This window comes from Pristiophorus japonicus, chromosome 6, assembly GCF_044704955.1.
Source record: "Pristiophorus japonicus isolate sPriJap1 chromosome 6, sPriJap1.hap1, whole genome shotgun sequence".
NCBI lineage: Eukaryota > Metazoa > Chordata > Chondrichthyes > Pristiophoridae > Pristiophorus > Pristiophorus japonicus.
In genome coordinates, this window is record NC_091982.1 from 68534568 (window position 1) to 68558750 (window position 24183).

Below are 24183 nucleotides of genomic sequence, written 5' to 3' on the forward strand. Positions count from 1 at the left end.
AAATCAAAGCACATGGTATTGGGGGCAATATACTGATGTGGATAGAGAACTGATTGGCAGACAGGAAGCAGAGAGTCGGGATGGCAGGTAGTGACTAGTAGAGTGCCGTAGGGCTCAGTGCTGGGACCCCAGCTCTTTACAATATACATCAATGATTTAGATGAAGGAATTGAGTGTAATATCTCCAAGTTTGCAGATGACACTAAACTGGGTGGCGGTGTGAGCTGTGAGGGGGACGCTAAGAGGCTGCAGGGTGACTTGGACAGGTTAGGTGAGTGGGCAAATGCATGGCAGATGCAGTATAATGTGGATAAATGTGAGGTTATCCATTTTGGGGGCAAAAACACGAAGACAGATTATCCGAATGGCAGCAGATTAGGAAAAGGGGAGGTGTAACGAGACCTGGGTGTCATGGTTTATCAGTCATTGAAAGTTGGCATACAGGTACAGCAGGCAGTGAAGAAGGTAAGTGGTATATTGGCCTTCATAGCTAGGGGATTTGAGTATAGGAGCAGGGAGGTCTTACTGCAGTTGTACAGGGCCTTAGTGAGGCTTCACCTGGAATATTGTGTTCAGTTTTGGTCTCCTAATCTGAGGAAGGACGTTCTTGCTATTGAGGGAGTGCAGCGAAGGTTCACCAGACTGATTCCTGGGATGGCAGGACTGACATATGAGGAGAGACTGGATCAACTGGGCCTTTATACATTGGAGTTTAGAAGAATGAGAGGGGATCTCATAGAAAGATATAAGATTCTGACGGGACGGGACAAGTTAGATGCAGGTAGAATGTTCCCAATGTTGGGGAAGTCCAGAATCAGGGGACACAGTCTTAGGATAAGGGGTAGGCCATTTAGGACTGAGATGAGGAGAAACTTCTTCACTGAGTTGTTAACTTGTGGAATTCCCTGCCACAGAGAGTTGTTGATGCCAGTTCATTGGATATATTCAAGAGGGAGTTAGATATGGCCCCTACGGCTAAGGGGATCAAGGGGTATGGAGAGAAAGCAGGAAAGGGGTACTGAGGGAATGATCAGCCATGATTTTATTGAATGGTGGTGCAGGCTCGAAGGGCAGAATGGCCTACTCCTGCACCTATTTTCTATGTTTCTGTTTGTGACTCACATCCCACAAACAATTTTTAAAAATAAAATGAGTACTCGATCTTCCAGACTGGATTTAATTTTTTTTACTCTTAAACTCCAAGAGTTTCACATTTACAACTTAATTGAAGGCATTCCGATAATTTAATGGAATTGGATAGTCTCAGTGGTTCAGTGTACTATTTAGAAAATTACATACATTCAAAGTGCATGGTCTATTGCTTTTAAATCAATGTGACTCTTCTGTATGAACCTTGTGCTCTTCAGAACAGAGGAAACACTGTCGCTGAATCAGCAATCCGCTATCTTAATGGGCACTCCGTGGTCAGTGCTGATGATTAACCAGCCAGCCTGACGCACTAATGTACCCTGGAGGGATAATCCTGTTACTCCACTCCCCATCAGATAACCCTGCAAGCCAAGGCCCTAATGGATAGGGGATACTAGTTGGACAGCAGCTTAGTATCCTTAGCTGCGTGATTTTAGCTGGTTAAACTCCAGCTGCACCCCAGTACACATCTGTGGCTCCAAAGCCTTAGCTCTGCCAACCTGCATCATTCAGGCCCCTGGAACTAATGCCAGATGGCATGCCCCAATGAGCAGACTGTGTACAATCCAATCAAGAAAACAAGGATTCTACAAGTGAAGTAGCTCGATTTGGAGACTAAAACAGATGGATTTCCGCACATTACCACACACACAGCTAGCAAAACTATGATTTTACGATGAAATTAGTTACCCATTTCTGATGAACTGTTGAATTACTGTACTGCACGGCACTGCAAAGAAAATCTAACCAATGCAACAGGACCTAAATACTGATAGCTTTAAATATTTAAATTTTTCAATTGTGCCTTACTGTAACAGAATATATACAAATGAGTTTAAACAAACTAGCTATAGAACTTAAGCAAAGTACTGTGGCTGCTGGAAATCTGCAATGAAACACTCAGCGGGTCAGGCAGCATATGTGGAGCAAGAAACAAAGTTAACGTTGAACGCTCCACAAATGCTATCTGACTCGAGTATTTCCAGCATTTTCTGTTTTTATATTAACTATAGAACTTGCTCCTTACAAATGACATGGCTGTGGAATTCATTCTAAACACAACTGAAATGCAATAAGATGGTTATATTATAAATAAAATGGTTGAGCTCACAAGGGGTGTAACAATTGCTCCGTGGGAAGAAGTCATGCCTCTGTACAGAGAGTGAGAGTCCACTGCAGTGCAGCACTCGCTATAATTATTCCTCACATCATACAACCTCATGCTCATTATACTGTACTGAATCACCAGGTTACACACGGTTTGTACCACATGCTTGGACATTAAACCTCATCTATGACCATAATTTGTGGGGTAAAAAAGGACCACGAAAGCTCCTGGATTGTCATAAAAATCCAACTAGTTCACGAATATCCTTCAGGGAAGGGAACTCCTCAGTGATCTCTGGTGAGACAGCACTGAGAGGGCACTACTGGCCTTAATCTCCCTAGGTTGAGAAGGGCAAGAGGGTTAGTCAGGGTCTCTGCTACTAATCACTATCCAGGGAGCCATGCTGGAAGTGCATCTAAGTGAATATTGAGCAAGAACCATATTGAACTTGGGTCATAGGTCACAGATCAACAAATAAATCAGCGCAAGGTAGAATTTTCAGAAGGAGCAAGGGGGGCCGATCAGAAACAAAACTGGGAGAAAGGAAATACATAACCAAGAAATGACGAATCCCTCAATATAAAGTCTAACTTACTTGAAAGGGAAACATTTGCCGGGCTGTGAGGAAAGAGTCGGGGAGTGGGACTGACTGAATCGCTCTTTCACAGAGCCAGCACAGACATGATGGGCCAAATGGCCTCCTGTGCTGTGAGATTCTTACCAAGCTCAGACAGGCATACCTTCCAGCTCACCCAGTAAGATGGACAAAGCTTGAGCAAAGTCCCTTAGCAAATTTGTGGAAAATAGTCACTTTTATTTTAAGTTACTGAGTTGCCAAGATAAGCATTGGGATCATTAACACAAGTTGCAGCACGCAAACTATTAGCGAGATCAAGGCCCCAGATATTTACGGGCAGGGAGCGTAGGAACACGGAAGCGGCCGAAGAACCTGGCGAGACCAGGGACACTGAGGTCCTGCCGAATTTAATAGCAGGACCTCATTTTTTAAATTCCGTTTTGCACTTGGCGCCAGGCCGAATTGACAGGCTTTCCGAGCGGGAAAACCAGTGGCAGTTAGGGATTGGGGACGATTCCCGGCAATGGGAAGGTGGGCAGACTGCAGATCGGCTTTGCCGGGGTGAGGGGTTGTGGGGGTGAGGGGTTGTGGGGGGGTGGGGTGAGCTGTGATCGCAGAAGGTGTTGACACCACATTTCGCAATTTTTAGGGTTCTAAAACAGCCTCGCCCGTCGTGGGGGAGTTAATGTCATGGCCAAAGTCTTCCACTTTGTCGGTGTATGAGCATCTAGTTATCCGATTGAATCATTTAAATCGGTCAGAACTAAGAATCTATTGGGTATTTTCATCTGACTAGGAAATATTCCATTGCTGGGATATAAAAATAAAACGCGGAGGATTATGGAAGTGCACCCTCGATCTGTTGCACGTTGTCTGGTTCCTAAATATCACATTATAAATGGGTGTTAATGATCTTGAATCAAAATCCAAAAAGGAGCTTTCTAATTGGCAACACAATCATTTCTGGAAGAGACGGAATAGGATTACCCACAGCAAGCAATTACCTCCCAGGAAAATCATTTGCAAGCCACAGATGTGGGCAGCTTATGTTCTTTGTAGGCAAAAATGGGGAGCACAGAACATAATATAAGAATTAGGAGCAGGAATAGGCCATTCAGCCCTTCGAGCCTGCTCCGTCATTCAACAACATAATTGGTGATCTTCGACCTCAACTCCACTTTCCTGCACTATCCCCATATTCCATGATTCGCATAATATCCAAAAATCTGTCGATCTCCGTCTTGAATATATATACTCAAAGACTGAGCCTCCACAGCACTCTGGGGCAGAGAATTCCAGAGATTCACCACCCTCCAAGTGAAGAAATTTCTCCTCATCTCAGTCCTAAATAGACGACTCCTTATTCTGAGACTGTGACCCCTGTTCTCGACTCCCCAACCAGGGGAAACATCCTCCCTGCATCTACCCTATCAAGCCCTGTAAGAATTTTGTATGATTCAATGAGATCACCTCTCGATATTCTATACTCGAGAGACTATAGGTCGAGTCTACTCAATCTCTCTTGGACAATCCCCCCATCCCAGGAACCAGTCTGGTGAATCTTCATTGCACTCCCTCTATGGCAAGTATATTCACGAAATGCATAATTTCCACACTTTTGTACTCTGTGCCTCTATTTATGAAGCCCAGGATCCTGTATGATTTTTTAACCGCTTTCTCAAGCTGTCCTGCCACCTTCAATGATTTGTGCCCATATACCCCCAGGTTTCTCTGTTCCTGCACCCCCTTTAGGATTGTATCCTTTAGTTTATATTGCCTCTCCTCGTTCTTTCTAACAAAATGTATCACTTCGCACTTTTCTGCATTAAATTCACGTCCGGACCGGAGTCAAACAGAGCTGCGTCATCACTCCAACCTTCTTCTCAATCCAACCCTCTTCTCAATCTTCCTCGCTGCCATGCTCCACCTCCCAATCAACAAGCTCCCCGCTGGAGTGGAACTAAACTACAGAACCAGTGGGAAGCTGTTTAACCTACGCCGCCTCCAGGCCAGGTCCAAGAACACCCCAACCTCTGTCGTTGAGCTACAGTACACGGACGATGCCTGCATCTGCCCACATTCAGAGGCTGAACTCCAGGATATAGTCAATGTATTCACTGAGGCATATGAAAACATGGGCCTTACGCTTAACATCCATAAAACAAAAGTCCTCCACCAGCCTGTCCCCGTCGCACAGCACAGCCCTCCACTCATCAAAACTCACGGCGCAGCCCTCGACAACGTGGACCATTTCCCATATCTCGGGAGCCTCTTATCAACAAAGGCAGATATTGATGCGGAGATTCAACATCGCCTCCAGTGTGCCAGTGCAGCCTTCGGCCGTCTGAGGAAAAGAGTGTTTGAACACCAGACCCTCAAATTTACCATCAAGCTCATGGTCTACAGGGATGTAGTAATACCCGCCCTCCTGTATGGATCTGAGGCATGGACGATGTATAGAAGGCACCTCAAGTCGCTGGAGATATATCACCAACGATGTCTCCGCAAGATCCTGCGGATCCCCTGGGAGGACAGGTGCACCAACATCAGTGTCCTCACCCAGGCCAACATCCCCAGTATTGAAGCACTGACCACACTTGATCAGCTTCGCTGGACAGGCCACATAGTTCGCATGCCAGATACAAGACTCCCTAAGCAAATGCTTTATGCGGAGCTCAGTCATGGTAAACGAGCCAAAGGTGTGCCATGGAAGCGTTACAAGGACACCCTCAAAGCCTCCCTGGTAAAGTGCGACATCACCACTGACACCTGGGAGACCCTGGCTGAAGACCGCCCGAGGTGGAGAAAATGCATCCGGGAAGGCGTTGAGTTCTTCGAGTCTCAACGCAAAGAGCGTGAAGAGGTCAAACGCAGACAGCGGAAGGAGCGCGAGGGAAACCAGCCCAACCACCCCCTCCCTCGATGAATGTCTGTCCCAACTGTAACAGGGTCTGTGGTTCTCGTATTGGACTGTTCAGCCACCAGAGAACTCACTTTGAGAGTGGAAGCAAGTCTTCCTCGATTCCGAGGGACTGCCTATGACAATAATGACGAGTTCATCGAATCACAGAATGGTTACGGCCCATCGAGCCCATGCCGGCTCTCTGCAAGAGCACCTCAGCTAGTCCCACTCCCCTGCCCTTTCCCCATAGCCATGTAATTTTTTTCCTTCAGGTACTTATCCAATTCCCTTTTGAAAGTCACGATCGAGTCTGCCTCCACCACCCTCTCAGGCAGCGCATTCCAGATCTTAACCACAATCGCTGTGTATAAAACTTTTTCCTCATGTCACCTTTGGTTCTTCTGCCAATCACCTTAAATCTGTGTCCTCTGGTTCTCAACCCTTCCGCCAATGGGAACAGTTTCTCTTGATCTACTCTGTCCATACCCCTCATGATTTTGAACACCTCAATCAAATCTCCTCTCAACCTTCTCTGCTCCAAGAAAAACAACCCCAGCTTCTCCAGTCTATCCACGTCACTGAAGTCCCTCATCCCTGGAACCATTCTTGTAAATTTTTTCTGTACCCACTCTAAGGCCTTCACATCCTTCCTAAACTGCGGTGCCCAGAATTGGACACAATACTCCAGTTGAGGCTAAACCAGTGTTTTATACAGGTTCATCATAACTTACTTGCTTTTGTATTCTATACCTCTATTTATAAAGCCCCGGATTTTGTATGCTTTTTTAAACTGCTTTCTCAACCTGCACAAATCCCCCCAGGTCTCTCTGTTCATGCACCCACTTTAGGATTGTACCCTTTAGTTTATATTGCCTCTCATCCTATCGATCAAAATGCATCACTTTGCACTTTTGTGTGTTAAATTTCATCTGCCATGTGTCTGCCCATCCCACCAGCCTGTATGTGTTCCTGAAGTCTATCCCTCTCCTCCTCACTGTTCACTATACTTCCAAGTTTTGTGTCATCTGCAAATTTTGAACTTGTGCCCTGTACACCCAAGTCATTAATATATATCAAGAAAAGCAGTGGTCCCAGTACCGACCCCTGGGGAACACCACTGTATACCTTCCTCCAGTCCGAGAAACAACCGTTCACCACTACACTCTGTTTCCTGTCACTGAGCCAATTCCGTATCCATGCTGCCACTGTCCCTTTTATTCCATGGGCTTCAACAAGGATAATGGAATTTAAGTGGGAAAAAACAATGAACCCATTCAACACAATAATGCACCATCACTGCAACTGTGGCATTTGATCGATGGCAGTTTATGGAATCGTTTTGTTTAAATGTTAATCGTCCTACAAATTGTGTCAAGGAATCAAATTATAATCAGCAAACTGGAGATGTCCATACTGGGTATGCTATTGCAGCTAAATACTTTCACTAAAAGGATTTCAAAAAAATCTTAATACAATGCAGAGTTTTTCATGGTGAAAAGTGACGACCGAGTAAAAGACAGTCCTTTCAAAATCCTGTAATGGTTCACATCTAAAACAAATTCTCTCTCATCTTGGAATCAAACTTCAACTGAAGACTCAAATTAAAATGCTGTGAATCTATTTTGTGGCCATATGCTGCAGAACCTCCAAATAAACAAGAATGAAGAACTGTAACATTACTCAGTTAGGGAAGTTCCTTTCAAGGAACATGTTTCAATTAACTCTTAAGCACAAAGTTTTAGCTCAATCGCAAGGCAAAACATGGGCCAAATTCATCAGAATATAGATTTGGATGGATTGCACAGCTTATACAAAACAAATTCATCAAAATAACATCCCCACAATGTTTATTTTATCAAAATACAGGACTACAAAATATAACAATAAACTTCGATGGATCACTGGGTAAAACCAAGGCAAACTACGTGTGCAACATGGCAAAGCAAGACAGGCTCTTTCAAATGTATTTTCACAAACTTTCAGAATCATCGACCAACCTATACTTTCTTTGTGCTCGGATGTGTAGAACACCTAATCTGCGAAAATGGAGTTGAGGCGTTTTGAGTTGGAGACCGCGGCCACTACAAGCTCGGATAACGCCACAATAATGTCACTTGATAAAGGATCTTTAAAACTCTCAGCAGAATCCTATCAGGGTTAATTCCTACTCTCTCGACCTACTCCCAACCCAGTTTCTCGCCACTCAACTATCTCACCACAATTCACTGACATTGTGAATGACTCCATCTTCACCTGTTCAAAACACTCAAAATCACTTCCTCCTTAAAATACCTATTCTCGACCCATCGGGGAATCCCGACCTTTGAGATCTGCAAGGTGATGCCCAGAATCAGTAGATTCCTCCATTTCTTTGGTAGTGGTTGGCTGATCAACAGGTTATTTCTATTGCTGTACATAATAAAAATGTTTCTGCAGCGATAACAATGTTTCCTTTGAAAGCAAGCACCGTTTTTTTTTATAAAGATAGTTAGGATAAGACACCAAGAGTTTGCTAACATTTGCAGAGGAAATATTACAGAACAGAACCTTTCATCAAGTCTAACTTATTCAAAACGCCACTGCTTTGATGTTCTCATCTCCTTTCCTCATCCCCAAAAATTCTCGTCCACAATTGGTCAGACACAACCTGACCCTTCTAAATCAATGCGGACTCCCTCTAATCTTCCCTATGCTATCGCTCAAAGTCTCAGAAGTCTGAGATCACTTGGGCTACTTTCCATTCCATTGCGACCAGCAAATTTCAATCAGCCCTAAAAGATATTAGTGAGGGATCTTCCATCTCCTCAGCAAACTCCACCAGCACGCTTGGGTGCTGTCAAGCACTTAAAAGCCCTGATTACCTCCAGCTTCTACTATGTCTGCTCGTAGGTTTCCAATCTGCTCCCTACCTTATCTTCCCCTCAACTCTAGTATTTCATCCCCCTTTCAATTGTGATGACTTGGTTAATTCCGTCACTTCCCTGTGCACAGACACCAGTGCTATAGGTAATGGTCCAACACGCTACTGTATCCTACTCTTAACACTTGATAGACAACACTCGATGTTATCCTTCATACTCTTCATTATATTCCTTTAATATTCCCTCTTTGCTTCTCTGTTTTATTGGCTTTCCTGTGTTTGGCTTCATAGTGTTTCCTATCCTGTTCCTTCTCTCTACATTTTAGAATTTTAAATACCCCATCTTCCTTGTTCATCCATGTCAGTTTTACTCTCCAGTTTGGCCCTCAATGTGTTTCTGGAATAAACTGCCTAAGCAATGTGAAAAAAAAAGCTGCTCAAGACATTCCCATTTACCCTCCATCTCCTGCTCCTTGAATAGTTCGTTCCATTTTATTCTACTGTACTGGACTCCAATTTTTTATTAGCTTTCATCCTCGGTTCTGTATTTATTTCATCTTTAAAATCAAAAACTTTCTGATCTTTAGCTCCCAAAGTTCCTTATTTCGAGCAGGCGTATTACTCTCTCTCATTAGTTAGAAGCAAGTCCAAGACTTCCCCTTGCAAGCTCCCTCACCTGTAGCAACAGAACAAATCCCTGAAGCACTTGAATAAACTCCTTCCTGCAGACTGTTCCCAGTAAGTACGAGAAAGTCAGAATTAAAATCCCTCATGACTATAACTGAGGCTTCAGCACTAATCACGCTTTCCACACTCCCCACTGCAGTATTTCTAGCGGCCTGTAACATATTGCTCCCAATAATCTTTTCCACGTTCTAATTTCCAGATCCATCCGACTCTCTGCCAAATCCCCAATTTCTCCCTCTTAGCAACTTATAAATCTGCCTTGATAAACAGTGCCACCCTCGTTGCTTTCTTTCCTGCGCCATCCTCCCTGAAGTGCACAAAGCCCTTCAGACTGGTTTCCCCACTCACCATCTTCCTTTAGCCAGGTTTCAGCAACTATCACAGTACCTATTCATTGCTATTTACCAGCACTTTTATAAGAAAGGTTTTATATGGTGAATAAGGAAAGTTGGAGAGTCAGCAACAAGAAACCATCAATTTAAAATTGTCCCTAAGAAAGTGAGGAGAGGAGTTAGGAGAAATGTATTTACGTAAAGAGCAAGGCAATAAGTCAGAGTTATCTCCTAGTTTGTGCCCACTAACACACTCCACTAAATAGCCATCCACACTTATTGCACTTCAATAAACTTCAGGACACAAACAATCTTCCGGATATAAAAGGGGTCAGAGGGTCTAGTAAGGAGGAGGAACTGAGGGAAATCCTTATTAGTCGGGAAATTGTGTTGGGGAAATTGATGGGATTGAAGGCCGATAAATCCCCAGAGTACTTAAGGAGGTGGCCTTGGAAATAGCGGATGCATTGACAGTCATTTTCCAACATTCCATTGACTCTGGATCAGTTCCTATCGAGTGGAGGGTAGCCAATGTAACCCCACTTTTTAAAAAAGGAGGGAGAGAGAAAACAGGGAATTATAGACCGGTCAGCCTGACATCGGTAGTGGGTAAAATGATGGAATCAATTATTAAGGATGTCATAGCAGCGCATTTGGAAAATGGTGACATGATAGGTACAAGTCAGCATGGATTTGTGAAAGGGAAATCATGCTTGACAAATCTTCTGGAATTTTTTGAGGGTGTTTCCAGTAGAGTGGACAAGGGAGAACCAGTTGATGTGGTATATTTGGACTTTCAGAAGGTTTTCGACAAGGTCCCACACAAGAGATTAATGTGCAAAGTTAAAGCACATGGGATTGGGGGTAGTGTGCTGACATGGATTGAGAACTGGTTGTCAGACAGGAAGCAAAGAGTAGGAGTAAATGGGTACTTTTCAGAATGGCAGGCAGTGACTAGTGGGGTACCGCAAGGTTCTGTGCTGGGGCCCCAGCTGTTTACACTGTACATTAATGATTTAGACGAGGGGATTAAATGTAGTATCTCCAAATTTGCGGATGACACTAAGTTGGGTGGCAGTGTGAGCTGCGAGGAGGATGCTATGAGGCTGCAGAGTGACTTGGATAGGTTAGGTGAGTGGGCAAATGCATGGCAGATGAAGTATAATGTGGATAAATGTGAGGTTATCCACTTTGGTGGCAAAAACAGAGAGACTGACTATTATCTGAATGGTGACAGATTAGGAAAAGGGGAGGTGCAACAAGGCCTGGATGTCATGGTACATCAGTCATTGAAGGTTGGCATGCAGGTACAGCAGGCGGTTAAGAAAGCAAATGGCATGTTGGCCTTCATAGCGAGGGGATTTGAGTACAGGAGCAGGGAGGTGTTGCTACAGTTGTACAGGGCCTTGGTGAGGCCACACCTGAAGTATTGTGTACAGTTTTGGTCTCCTAACCTGAGGAAGGACATTCTTGCTATTGAGGGAGTGCAGCGAAGGTTCACCAGACTGATTCGCGGGATGGCGGGACTGACCTATCAAGAAAGACTGGATCAACTGGGCTTGTATTCACTGGAGTTCAGAAGAATGAGAGGGGACCTCATAGAAAAGTTTAAAATTCTGATGGGTTTAGACAGGTTAGATGCAGGAAGAATGTTCCCAATGTTGGGGAAGTCCAGAACCAGAGGTCACAGTCTAAGGATAAGGGGTGAGCCATTTAGGACCGAGATGAGGAGAAACTTCTTCACCAGAGAGTGGTGAACCTGTGGAATTCTCTACCACAGAAAGTTGTTGAGGCCAATTCACTAAATATATTCAAAAAGGAGTTAGATGAAGTCCTTACTACTAGGGGGATCAAGGGGTATGGTGAGAAAGCAGGAATGGGGTACTGAAGTTGCATGTTCAGCCATGAACTCATTGAATGGCGGTGCAGGCTAGAAGGGCCGAGTGGCCTACTCCTGCACCTATTTTTTATGTTTCTATGTTTCTGAAAAAAGGCCAAGATGGAGTGGCTAGGCATAATATACTTAAACATTGATTAACTGGTACTACTTAAATATACTTACGCGTCATATTCATACGGTAGGACGGATTCCACAGAGTCCAATCTGTTTACAAATACTTCGATGTTTGACTGAAAATAGAAAATAAAAGTTTTGAAGATTTGCATCCTAAATAAGCTTTCAACAAATAGTCACCTTAATTCAAAATTTCACTGAAATCCCCAAGTTTTTCACAAAGCAATACTAAAGGAAGAGGGATAACATGTACAATTCTGGGTAATGCTGTGGGTTTACTGAATACATTATAATCCACCCCAGTACAAATTGCTCACATGTGCACGCACACATTACCTCAGACAGATCTATTCAACTGCAAATTTATGTAAATATTATTTTTTATTTATTAAGCTCTAAATGCATCAGGATTTTGTAACAAATCCCTGTTCTTTCCTCTGTCTAATCAGCAACTTTACAGTATATAAGAAATAGTTCATTAAAAAATTAATGACAAATTGATTGCTAAACACATGAGAATATAATTTTTCCCCAGATTATTCTGTTGCAAACAATGATGGAAGTGACCTCTTGGCTCAGTGACTAAACACACCCCTTGGTGAAGTAATGAGCATCACAGATTAGAAACGTCACAAGTGCAATCCCTGGCCTGCATTATAACAGTAAGGATATTTAAAACAGCCAGGAATAAAATTATTTTAATAAATGTTTTAATTGAAGGTCAGTGATTTTTATGAAGGGTTTTGATATAAATAAGGAGAAACGGTTTCCACTGGCAGGTGGGTCGATAATCAGAGGACACACAGAGTTGGATAATTGGCAAAGGAAACTGAGTTGAGATGAGAATATTTTCCACGTGAGTTAGGATGATCTGGAGTGCACTGCCTGAAAGAGTGGTAGCAGATTCAATAGTAATTTTCAAAAGGGAATTGGGTCAATAGTTGAAGGGGAAAAAATTGCAGGGCTGTGGGGAAATTGCAGGGGGAGTGGGACTAACTGGATCGCTCTTTCACAGAGCCGGCACAGGCATGATGGGCCGAACAGCCTCCTTCTGTGCGGTATCATTCTATGATTCTAACAAGAGAGAATTGAACAGACGTCGATAGGTGTTGCTGTTGAACACTAGTTTTCGAGTTGTCTCTTTGTACACTAAATCCATAATGAACTATTATTTTCAGGTAACATCATAGTGAAGACATCAAAATGTTAAAACCCAAGCGAACTCAAACTCTCACCAAGGACACGGACTGCACAGAGCCCTGAACTGGAGATTAAAAAGTACATTATGAAAAGACGACACGAGATGGCAGTGTGATTTCAAGGCTAAAATTTAATGCCAGGCATCAAAGACTATCCAATTCTCTTAGTGAAGTCCAGTTATGTTGATGGATTTGGCCAGGAGCCCAAATATGCACCAGAAATGACTAATCGGTCATTTAGAAGGTTCTGAAGTCCGCATTGCTGAGCAGCGTGCCTGTTTGAATTGCCTTAAGTGCTGGGCAGGCTGCAGGCAAGTGTTTGGAGAGAAAAAAAGAGGCACCAACATTCATTTTATACCACTCGTGTATCAACACATCAAGGAGGAGAGACCAAGCAGCTGGTTTAAAGTGCCAACAAAGAGGCGGAGGGACTGTTTTTACATCGGATATACGGCACAGAAACAGGCCATTCGGCCCAACCAGTCCATGCCGGCGTTTCTGCTCCACTCGAGCCTCCTCCCGTCTTTCCTCATCTAAATCTATCAGTATAACCCTCTATTCCCTTCTCCTCCATATGCTTGTCTAGACTCCCCTTAAATGCATCGATACTATTCACTTCAACCACTCCCTGTGGTAGTGAGTCCCACAATCTCATCGCTCGCTGGGTAAAGAAGTTTCTCTGAATTCCCTATTGGATTTCTTGGTGACTATCTGATACTGATGGTTCATCAGTGCATTGCGTCATTATCAGTTCCTTTACTGTTAACCACAATTAGCCCATTTGGGACATGGGCAACGTTCCCTCAGTTGCTCCAGTGAGCGGCCACACAGCAATCTGCCAGGTACTGCGCAGGTCGCTCACAAACGTTTCCATTTGAAATACCTCGCACGTGCATACATTTAAAGGGACCACGCATTGAAATTAACAGGCCACACAGAACAAAGACAATTTAGAGGCGACATTGGACATAGCTCAACAAATTAGTTACAGTCTAAGTGGAGATTTTTAATCATTAGAATCAGGAGTTATACCAAAAAGGTTGAGGAGATGGCTATTTCACACCCATGTTATTATTTAAATGGGGCAAAAAGGACTGTCCTGCCCTGACATCTGTTGAGTGTAAAATGATAAGAGGCTCTGCTGAAGCAGGAGATCATGAAACAGCTAGAGGAGTATCAAGTTATCAGGGCAGGTAACCATGGCTATCTGCGGATGGAAGAGATCCTGCTCACGAAACCTGTTAGAATTATATGTGCAGATAAGGAGAATGCTACTGTTTATCTAGACTTCAAAAAGGCTTTTCATACAGTAGCACACAGTAGGCTGGTCCATTACTCTGAAAAGAGGAGCTAAATTGGAACGAAGGGAAGTGAAATCAGCTTTTCATTTTGTGCATCAACGATTAAAAAAGGAGAGAGAAAATTTGCCAATCACCCCAATGTTGGGGGGGGGGGGTTTAAAAGGACCACAACAACTTGTATTTATATAGTGCCTTCAAATGTAGGAAAAATGTCCCAAGATGCTTGACAGGAGCATTATCAAACAAAGTTTGACACCGAGCCAAATAAGGGGATATTAGGACAGGAGAGGTAGCTTTTAAAGAGCATCTTAAAAGGAGGAAAGAGAGGCTGAGAGATGTAGGGAGGGAGTTCCGGAGCTTAGGGCCCAGGCAGCTGAATGCACGGCCGCCAATGATGGAGCTATTAAAATCAGGGATGCGCAGGAGGCCAGAATTGGAGAAGCGCGATATCTCAGAGTTTTTAAGGGCTGGAGGAGGTTAGAGAGATAGGGAGGGTGAGGCCATGGAGGGATTTGAAAGCAAGGATGAGAATTTTAAATTTGAGGCATTGCTTAACCGTGAGCTAATTGTAGGTCAGCAAGCACAGGGGTGATGGGTGAACAGGACTTGATGCGAGTTAGGACACGAGCTGCCGAGTATTAGATGAGCTTAAATTTATGGATGATGGAAGATTGGAGGCTGGCCAAGAGTGCGCTGGAATAGTCAAATTGTGAGGTAACAAAGGCATGGATGAGGGTTTCAGCAGCAGATAAGCTGAGGCAGGGTCGGAGTCAGGTGATGTTACAGATGGAAATAGGTGGTTCTAGTGATGGCGTCGATACGTCGTCGGAAGCTCATTTCGGGGTCAAATAAGACACCAAGGTTGCGAACAGTCTGGTTCAGCCTCAGACAGAAGTTGGGGAGAAGCATGAAGTCAGTAGCTGGGGAACAGAGTTTGTGGTGGGGAACAGAATTTGTGGTGGGGACCAAAAGAAAATGGCTTCAGTCTTCCCAATATTCAATTGGAGAAAATTTCTGCTCAGGTCGGACACGCAGTCAGACAATTTAGAGACCGTGTAGGGGTCAAGAGAAGTGGTAGTGAGGTAGAGACATGTGGAAACTGACGCAGTGTTTTTGGATGATATCGCCAAGGGACAACATGTAGCTGAGAGATAGGAGGGGACCAAGGATAGACCCTTGGTGGACACCAGAGGTAACGATGCAGGGGCAGGAAGAGAAGCCATTGCAATGGATTCTCTGGCTATGACTGGATAGATAATGATATGCGAAGCTGATCAGCTCCAGAGGGATCGAGACAGATTGGGAAGATGGGCTGATATGTAGATGAAATTCAATGTCGACAGGCGTAAAGCAATCAGAGTAGGGCAGCAGAATAAACATTGCAACGACAAAATAAGATGTGTTATCTGCAGGATACAGAACAGGAAAAGAATTTGGAGATGTTCGTGGACAGACTGTTGAAACATCAACAAGTGTGCAACAGCAATAAATAAGGCAACTGGAATCTACTGCTGCAGAGCACATAGAATAAAACAAATTGCAGAGTGTGATCTTGATGCAGGGCAACTGGTTCTTCCCCCTCTGCAATGCCGCATGCAGTTCTGGGTGCTATATTAAAGGAAGGAGCTTGGAGAAGGGACAGCAGAGAGAGGGCTGCACATCTGTTACCTGCCATCAGTCACCTGAGCTACAAGGAGACACTACAGAAGATCAATTTGTTTACACTGAAGACGAAAAGGGGAGCTTACTGAAGTACTCGAGATCATCAAGGGCGTCAATAAATTAAACCATAGAAACTGCTTATCATAGTCCCAAGAACAGCAACAAAGAATGAAGCCTAGAGGAGGGAAGGTGAATGGAAAGATCAAGAGGGCAAGAACTGGCATTTATATAGCATCTTTCACATACCCAGCAGTATCAAAAAGCTCGCTGTGTAACTATACATTCCTGGAATGACTACGACAATTTTGAAGTACAGTCATTTGTTTTGTAGGCAAACGTGGCAGCTAATGTGCACAGCAAGGTCCCACAAACAACGAAGCTTTATGGTAAAATGTATTTTCCCATAGGAGAGTTCTTAGAACATGATTTTCTTTTTAAATATGCAAGTGGCTGCTGAGGGAGAGACTATAACACCATTTGAAAGGGAATCATCTAACAATGGAGAACTGCCATACATTCATCGATGAACACTGATCACTGTAAACAATTACAGCAACAGTGTCAGAAGGGCAGTGGTTTTGGAAAGCGGACTTTGATTGCACTATGAAGCAAAGCACCAGTGATGAGTAATGCCATAGTGCACTATGTTACACGTTGTAAACATCTTTTGGGTTCGGCAAGTGAAAATGCAAATTTCTCTCATTGATAAAACTTGAGCAGTATAGTAATGGGGCACAATTTCAGAAGGTATGCTTTAGTAAAGTTTGAAATCTAAAATGTAAGTAGCACTCTTGACATCAAACCTGCCTGTTGCATTTTATTAAAAAATCAGAATAGTACAGCACAGGAGGCTGCCATTCGGCCCATCGAGTCAGCACTGGCTCTTTCGAAGAGCAATCCAGTTTGTCCCACTCCCCTGCCCTTTTCCCTTCAAGTATTTATCCCATTCCCTTTTGAAGGCTACTATTGAATCAGTGTCCACCGCCCTGCATTCCAGATCATAACCACTCGCTGCGTAAAGTTGCTCCTCGTGTCGCCTATGGTTCTTTTCCCCCATCACCTTAAATCCGTGCCCTCTGGTTACTGACCCCTCTGCCAGTGGATATAGTTTCTCTTTATTTGCTCCATCAAAACCCCTCATGATTTTGAACACCTCTATCAGATCTCCTCTTAACCTTCTCTGCTCTGAGAACAACCCCAGCTTCTCCAGTCTACATAGTAGGCATAAAGATTCTAGTGAGATAGCTTTTATTACTGCTGCACATCAGATCAGAGAGAACCAGCAAGGTTTCCCTGCAATCCTATTAACTGAGTGGGTATCACTGATTCTGATCACAGCTTGCATTGAACAAACTCGACTAATCACAATTCAACAGGTATGACATTCTCCGTGAACGCTTGTAATGAATTCTTCAGTTCATTTTAGACTAAAACAGTGGATTGTGGGCTAATTGAAACATTGTACCCCAAATTCAACTTCAAAACACTGGAATATTCATTATAACCAAAAAAATGCTTGTTTTCGCCACTCTGTATAAATAAATTGTGGCTGTAATTTTGGTGACAAAGAAAGAATGCTACTTATCGAAGTGGGCAGAACAGCTGCAGGGGAAACTTCAGACATATATTAATCCCAGCACATAGGAAGTAAACATGAACACACAAGTATTCAATGAATGGCACTAAAATAGCTGAGGATGTGGTTGAAAAAGATGGAGGATCCCAGTAAACACAATACAACAGATCCACTGTGGAGCATCAACCAGTAGATCCAATAGAACGTCGAACTATATAGGCAAAATAACAAATTGGAGTAAGTCATGCTCTTCGATCTGTGGTGCCCACTTGCTTGTGCATTCAGCTGCTGCTCCGGTCCCAAAAGCCCTACCTTCCTATTAACCCTGTTTTCATCTCCTACCGTATCCAGTCTCTGATGCCTATCTTCACTCGCCGCAACCACCCTTTATACTCAATAAGCCTTTCAATCTCCTCCACCACCCTGAACACTCTGTATCTCAGGCGTGAATCCCTATTTGTCAAGCCCACAGCTTCCTTCTGCTCTACCTAAATACCCTGCACCATGGCCATCACAGCAGACAGTGATAGCAGCAACTCCAAATGCCGACCCTTTGCTCATGACAAACACCCCCCCATCCCACCCCCCGATAATCTTAACAAAAAAAATGCGAGACCTTACATGGAAGCAGCACTACAAGTCCCCATTTCAGGCAGGTGGAACAGCAGCGAGTGATTAGCTCAGGAAATGGACTTGCGGGTAGGGTAGTGGAAGCAAAAATGCGGGAATGATGAGAGAACTTGTTGGATGCCATGAGAGGGGAACTGTAGCAACTTTCTGGCACTATTGTGGAATAGGCCAACGGAGTGACACTGGGAAGGAGCCAATATCACCAGAGCACATTATACACACGTACCCCAGCCACCCCCCCCTTCAGTCGGAGAGAATCCCTGATACAAATGGTCCATTCAAACTGTATGATCAGTAAAACAGTCGGCATCCAGCACTGCCCACCGGTCGTGGAAGGCTTCAAGGCACCCTGTGGTCAGGGGGTATGGGGTACTGAGATTGAATGATCAGCCATGATCATATTGAATGGCGGTGCAGGCTCGAAGGGCCAAATGGCCTGCACCTATTTTCTATGGGCACCAGCCGCACACAAGGCCTGAAAGAGCAGCACACGGGAGGCGACCCTGCCCACAGATCCTATGCATCCTGGATGGCAGTCTTAGCCAGGCCTTGGAACAGTTCCCCGATGAGGTCATTCCATCTGCTCGCACTCCCACCCCAAACACACTACATGACCCAAGATAAAGCAGGTGGGATTAAAAATGTAACCAAACATTGAAGAGCCGTTTCAAATAATGAAACGGGAGCTGCAACCTCTGACAAAGGTTGCAAGCATGGAACACATTTTCAGCAAAGCCACAACAGGCAAGTGACCTGGGAGTCTGAAGTGGGCCAAATGGGTGTTTGAGGCTGCTGCGCTGTGCGACACACTCCACTCCAGGGAGGAGCCCCAAAATACAGGGCTTCCCACTGGGGATGCTGGCCTCTGCCAGCCATCACCCGTGATCACCCTGCTAGACACAGGGAGCTGAGAGGGCAGGTCATCTAATCTAAAGTCATCAACGGGAAAAAAAGTGCTTGAAAAAAATCATGAATGGCCTTCCTCATCTGTATCTGACTTGTGGTTTGCCCAGCTGGATGACCTTCCTCATTCACAGCTATCCCTTGGTCTCCACAACAAGGCCGTTATCCAAAGACAGTGTGAACGGTTACTTCCACCTCCTATTGCACTCTGGCAGCATGCTTTACTACTGCAGACACAACAGGTTCAGTGCCATGGAGAAAAACTGCTTTAGTCATCATTGAGTTTATAACAATCATCAAGTATTGATTATGAATGATATCTTATGAATTATTGGTTCTTTCAAAACAGAAACTGAGCCTGATGATTAATGAGTTGTGCTGACGGGAGGATAACAAATGCCATTTTATTTGTTATGAAACACAGACAAAGTAGTTCGATGATTGGCAGAGATGGTGCCAAAAGCTAGAATAAAGCATGAATAGTTTATCAACTGCCCGGTTGTGCATTTCTCTCTCATTTCCCATGTCTGTTCACCAATTCTATTTTAGCTTTTCCTCCTTTTTGAACCAATATTTACCCCGTCTGTTTCCCTGCAGGGGTGCAGTTGCTCGTCACCCCGTGGCAACTCATTCACGTCTGACCGTTGACCTCAATTACTAGCCACACCACTTGAATGCGAGGAGCACTGCAGCGCTGTCCAATCATCCATTCGCCCTCCACAAGGGATTGCAGCCCTGGTTCTATTTTCTGCTCGCTATACCAGGGCACTGAGGTCAATTAAACTTGCTTTTTGTTTTGCCAATGGCAGGATTGTGACAGCCATTGATGAGGGTAGCAAGAACATTAAACTGGGATCTATCTGTTGGCGATATGAGACACTAAATAGTGAGGTGCTAAAATTCATAAGCGCAGGACACCACTGTTGAAATGAGGACGAGTGAAGGCAAATCAATCAACCAGGGTTATTGGCAGCAAGCTTGAGTTTGAAAAGTTCGATTGCAGGAAGATCCCTGGTCTGAGGTAAGAGCAGGAAGAATGTGCAACGAGTCTCAATTTCAACACAGTGGCAATGCAGCAAAATGGAAGATATTATTTCAAGCTTCGGAGAAGTGAGAAAGTTTGGAGAAGAAAAGAGGGGCATTAGGTTACTTATTCGACAATGTTTTAAAAAAAATGTTAATGCCATGAAAGAAGAAGCCAAGTTTCTTAGAGACAACTTTACATACAGATTCAAGGGAATACCAGAGTCTGTGTTGGAAAGGCAGGAAAGTCTATTATTTGAGATGGGATGTATTTAAGAAACGATTATGGGACTGGGTTTGAACACCATGTTCTGGTACTATTTTGCAATCAGGAAATGGATTCCTTTACTATAAGACTGAAATGTCCAGACACCCAGTTCCTCTTAATTCAAATTATGTTAATTCAAGGACAGTGCCTGTGTTGTTTTTTGAATTGCTTGATTTAAGCTGCTTGACCTTTTCAGCAATACAACTTCAAATCACCGGGAGATGGATGTACTGTCCCATTAGCCCCTATGCCGCAGCATTTCTTCCGCTCGATAAAAGAGTGGGGTAAGAAGCCTGTACTATAATTGGTCTGACCACCATCAGAGCATCTTCCAGGGCTAAATTACAAAAACTAACGATAAATCAAGCCATTCCACCCATTCGTCCACTAACACAGTCTCCCTATAACGGTATTGCGATGCATCATCAATCACATCTCTGCAACCCCACCCAGTACACCATTCTTTGCACCATTCATCAGCTTCCTTTAGTTATCATAGGAATGTAGAAACTGCCCGAGGAGAAAGGACCCGGGTCCTCTAGTTCATCTTCTCCCAGCCTGGGTGTCGCATGATCCAACGATACTGGAGTTGTTGACCAATCACAGTGACCAATCTCTATCAATGGGTTTACAACAGACCTAGACACAAGGCGAGGAAAACCCCCACTGGGGGAGAGCTTTAGGAACCACAGGTCCACAGTTCCCCCTCAAGCACGTCATGTCTCAAATGACCATCCATGTCCCTGTTGTGAATTCGTGTCTGCCGCAGGCACCTTCTCAGGTACAGCTGCTGTAAGCAGTGAGCGCCCACGGCCCTAGGCCTACGTATGGAGTGGACCCCGGGACTGCAACGAGGGAACTCCCTTGTGTTCTCTCCGAAAGGCAAGTCGAGGTAACTGTGGTCAAGGCGCCATTTGATTCAATGTTAGCTGTTTTACAAATCACCAAGATAAAAGGTAACTGATAAAAATCAGAACACAGTGTGTTCACGAACTGTTACAAAATGAAGAGCACATATGTACTAGTTTAAAATCGCACCACCCCTCAGCCTCCCGACCACGTGCCATTGGCAGCTGTGCCATCAGCCACAGGGGTCCCACACTCAGAATTCTCTGTCTAAATCTCTTCACCTCAGGAAAATACACTACACCCGCCCAGAGATCCCCCTCCATTCCAAGGACCCCCCCCGGGGACCCTCCCCTCCCTCCCAGAGACCACCTCCCCAGGGACCCTCCCTCCCAGAGACCCCCTCCCCCGGGGACCCTCCCTCCCAGGGAACCTCCCTCCCAGAGACCCCCTCCCCCAGGGAACCTCCCTCCCAGAGACCCCCTCCCCCGGGGACCCTCCCTCCCAGAGACCCTCTCCCCCGGGGACCCTCCCTCCCAGAGACCCCCTCCCCCGGGGACCCTCCCTCCCAGAGACCCCCTCCCCCGGGGACCCTCCCTCCCAGAGACCCCCTCCCCCGGGGACCCTCCCTCCCAGAGACCCCCTCCCCCGGGGACCCTCCCTCCCAGAGACCCCCTCCCCCGGGGACCCTCCCTCCCAGAGACCCCCTCCCCCGGGGACCCTCCCTCCCGTCGGGAACCCAGGTTTCCGGGGCGGAGGGCCGGCGGGGATCCGACACACGAGCGCCGCCCAGAGCCCGGTTCAAGGCCCCAGGCCGGCAGCCAGCGAGCACCGGGAAGCCGGGGCCCCGGTCCGGGCCACACACCGCGGCGCTGCACAGGCCCTAGCCCGAGCCCGGGTGACGGACACGTAGCCGGCAGCGGCCTGGCGGGGCCCGCGGCGGTGCGGAGCAGCAAGGGCGGGGCGAGCCTTACCTTGCAGGACTCGGTCTCCGCCCCCGGCGGGCAGAAGCTGACGGGCGCCAGGCCGGGCAGGTAGAAGGCGGCGGCCAGCGGCAGCAGGGCGGCGACGAGGAGCGGGCGGCGGGCAGCCGACATCTTGCGGAGCGGCGCGGTGCCTTGTGGGAGGGCGCGGCCCAAAAAGCTGACCCGCCTCCCCATGGCAACCGGGCCCCGAGCAACCGGACGCCCCCCCCATGGCAACCAGGCCCCGAGCAACCAGGCCGTCCATGGCAACTGGGCCCTAGCAACCGGGCCTCCCCATAGCAACCGGGCCACTAGTAACCGGGCCCCCCCATGGCAACCAGGCCCCGAGCAACCTGGCCCCCCCATGGCAACCGGGCCCCTCACGTGTCAACCGGGGCCCCCGTGGTAACCAGGATCCCCGCATGGCAACCGGGATCCCGGCCAACCGACCTCTGTGGCAACCGGGCTCCACCATAGCCACCGGGATCACGTGCAACCGTGCTGCCCTGCAAACCAGGCCCCGAGCAACCGAGCTCTTTGAAAATCGGGCGCCTAGCAACCAGGCCCCCTATTCCCTGGCAACCAACCCCCTATTGACTGGGCAACCAGGGTCCCCTGACAACTAGGCCCGTGGCAACGGGGCCCTCTGGAAACCAGGGTTCCATGAACAGATCGAGGCAGGGCACAGTCGAGGGGGTCGTTCAGCCCGACTGCCTGTCTCTCTCCCGCCGCTACCTTCACGCCGGGGTGTCGCTGGAGATGGAGCACGTGGTGTCGACCTGCACGCTCGAAGCCGTCCGCGACGGGTGGGCGCCGGAGGGACTGCAGTTCATCATCACCCCGCAAAATAGAATTTCAATTAAATTTGTTAAGTTTACTTCAGAAGTTTATGTTTAAGTTACAGTTTTATTAGTTGTGCCTCATTTAAAGGGGACATTCACTTTTTTCTTGTTGGTGATAGCAGCAGCCATCAATCACATTAAATGGTAGGTCACTGAGAAGTGTAGAGGAACAAAGGGACCTTGGAGTGCATGTCCACAGAACTCTTTTTGGGAGGAAACTAAAACATTAAATCGTGTCCCCCCGATCTGGGGGACACACCAAACATTTTCAAGGTCCTTTTTTGGGGGTTTTTTTGTTGTTTTTTTTGTGGGTTTTTTTGGGCACTAAAATCATTTTTTTTTTCTCCAAGTGCCCCCTATAAAAGGGGAGGGGGACACTAAAAACACCGGCAATTAAAACAAATTAAACTTTAAAACATAAAATCAAATTAAAATTTGGTTGCCGGGCGTGATGATGCACTCCAGTCCCTCCGGTGCCCACCTCTCGCGGAAGGCCGCGAGCGTACCGGTGGACACCGCGTGCTCCATCTCCAAGGACACCCTGGCGCGGATGTACGCGTGGAAGAGAAGCAGGCCGCCCGCTGCCTGGACCGGCTGATGGCACCCTTGGCCGTGCCCAGGAGCAGTCCTACGAGGAGGCCCTCGGACCTACCCGCTCCCCTCCACACAGGGTGCCCAAAGATCAGGAGTGTGGGACTGAAGCGCAGCCAGAATTTCAGGAGCAGCCCCTTTAAATAATAAAACAGGGGCTGCAACCTCGTGCATTCGATAAAAACATGGAACACGGACTCTTCCAGACCGCAGAAATTGCAGGCGGCCTGGAAGCCCGTGAACCGGCTTAAAAATTTATTGCACGGCACTGCTCCATGCACCACCCTCCAGGCCAAGTCCCCGATAAATAGTGGGAGGACTCCCACATTGAGTGCCCTCCATCAGGGACCCCCACCTCCTTCGGACGGCAAGATGGTACGCCATGGCGTGTCCGGACAGCAGGCGAGGATGGCAAAGTTGAGAGTGTGCAGGAGCAGCCCGTACAGGAAACCCATCCACGCGGAACGGAAAGGCACGGAGGGGATTTCCCCAAGGCGGCTCAAGTTGTGAGGCGCCGGCTCCCGAGGGAGGTTCCAGGGTTTGGCGCCGATGAGGAATTCCGTCCGGACGGGGGTCAGTTCGGACGGGATCTCCCCACGTGCTTGAGCCTCCTCGATGCACCTAACGGAGTCAGGGCCCAGAGCTGTTTTTAGCGACTCGATGGCATCGGCCGCGCAGCGGACGTCTGCCGAATTTAGGCGCCGCGCCAGCATGTCTGGCACCATCCAGCCCGCTCCTCCGCCATCGA

General features: G+C 46.4%; 1 protein-coding gene across 1 annotated transcript in view; it reads right to left on the bottom strand.

Annotated features, from left to right (window-relative positions):
* Positions 1-22163, bottom strand: part of LOC139265679 (transmembrane 9 superfamily member 2-like) — a 124772-nt gene extending 102609 nt beyond the window's left edge. Inside the window, exons 1-2 of the mRNA XM_070882900.1 lie at positions 22012-22163; positions 11678-11745 (exon numbers count right to left, since the gene is read on the bottom strand). Of these exons, the coding sequence (XP_070739001.1) occupies positions 11678-11745; positions 22012-22134 (191 nt within the window). The 5' untranslated portion in view covers positions 22135-22163. The remainder of the gene's footprint in view (positions 1-11677; positions 11746-22011) is intronic.
* Between the last annotated feature and the right edge of the window lie 2020 nt (positions 22164-24183).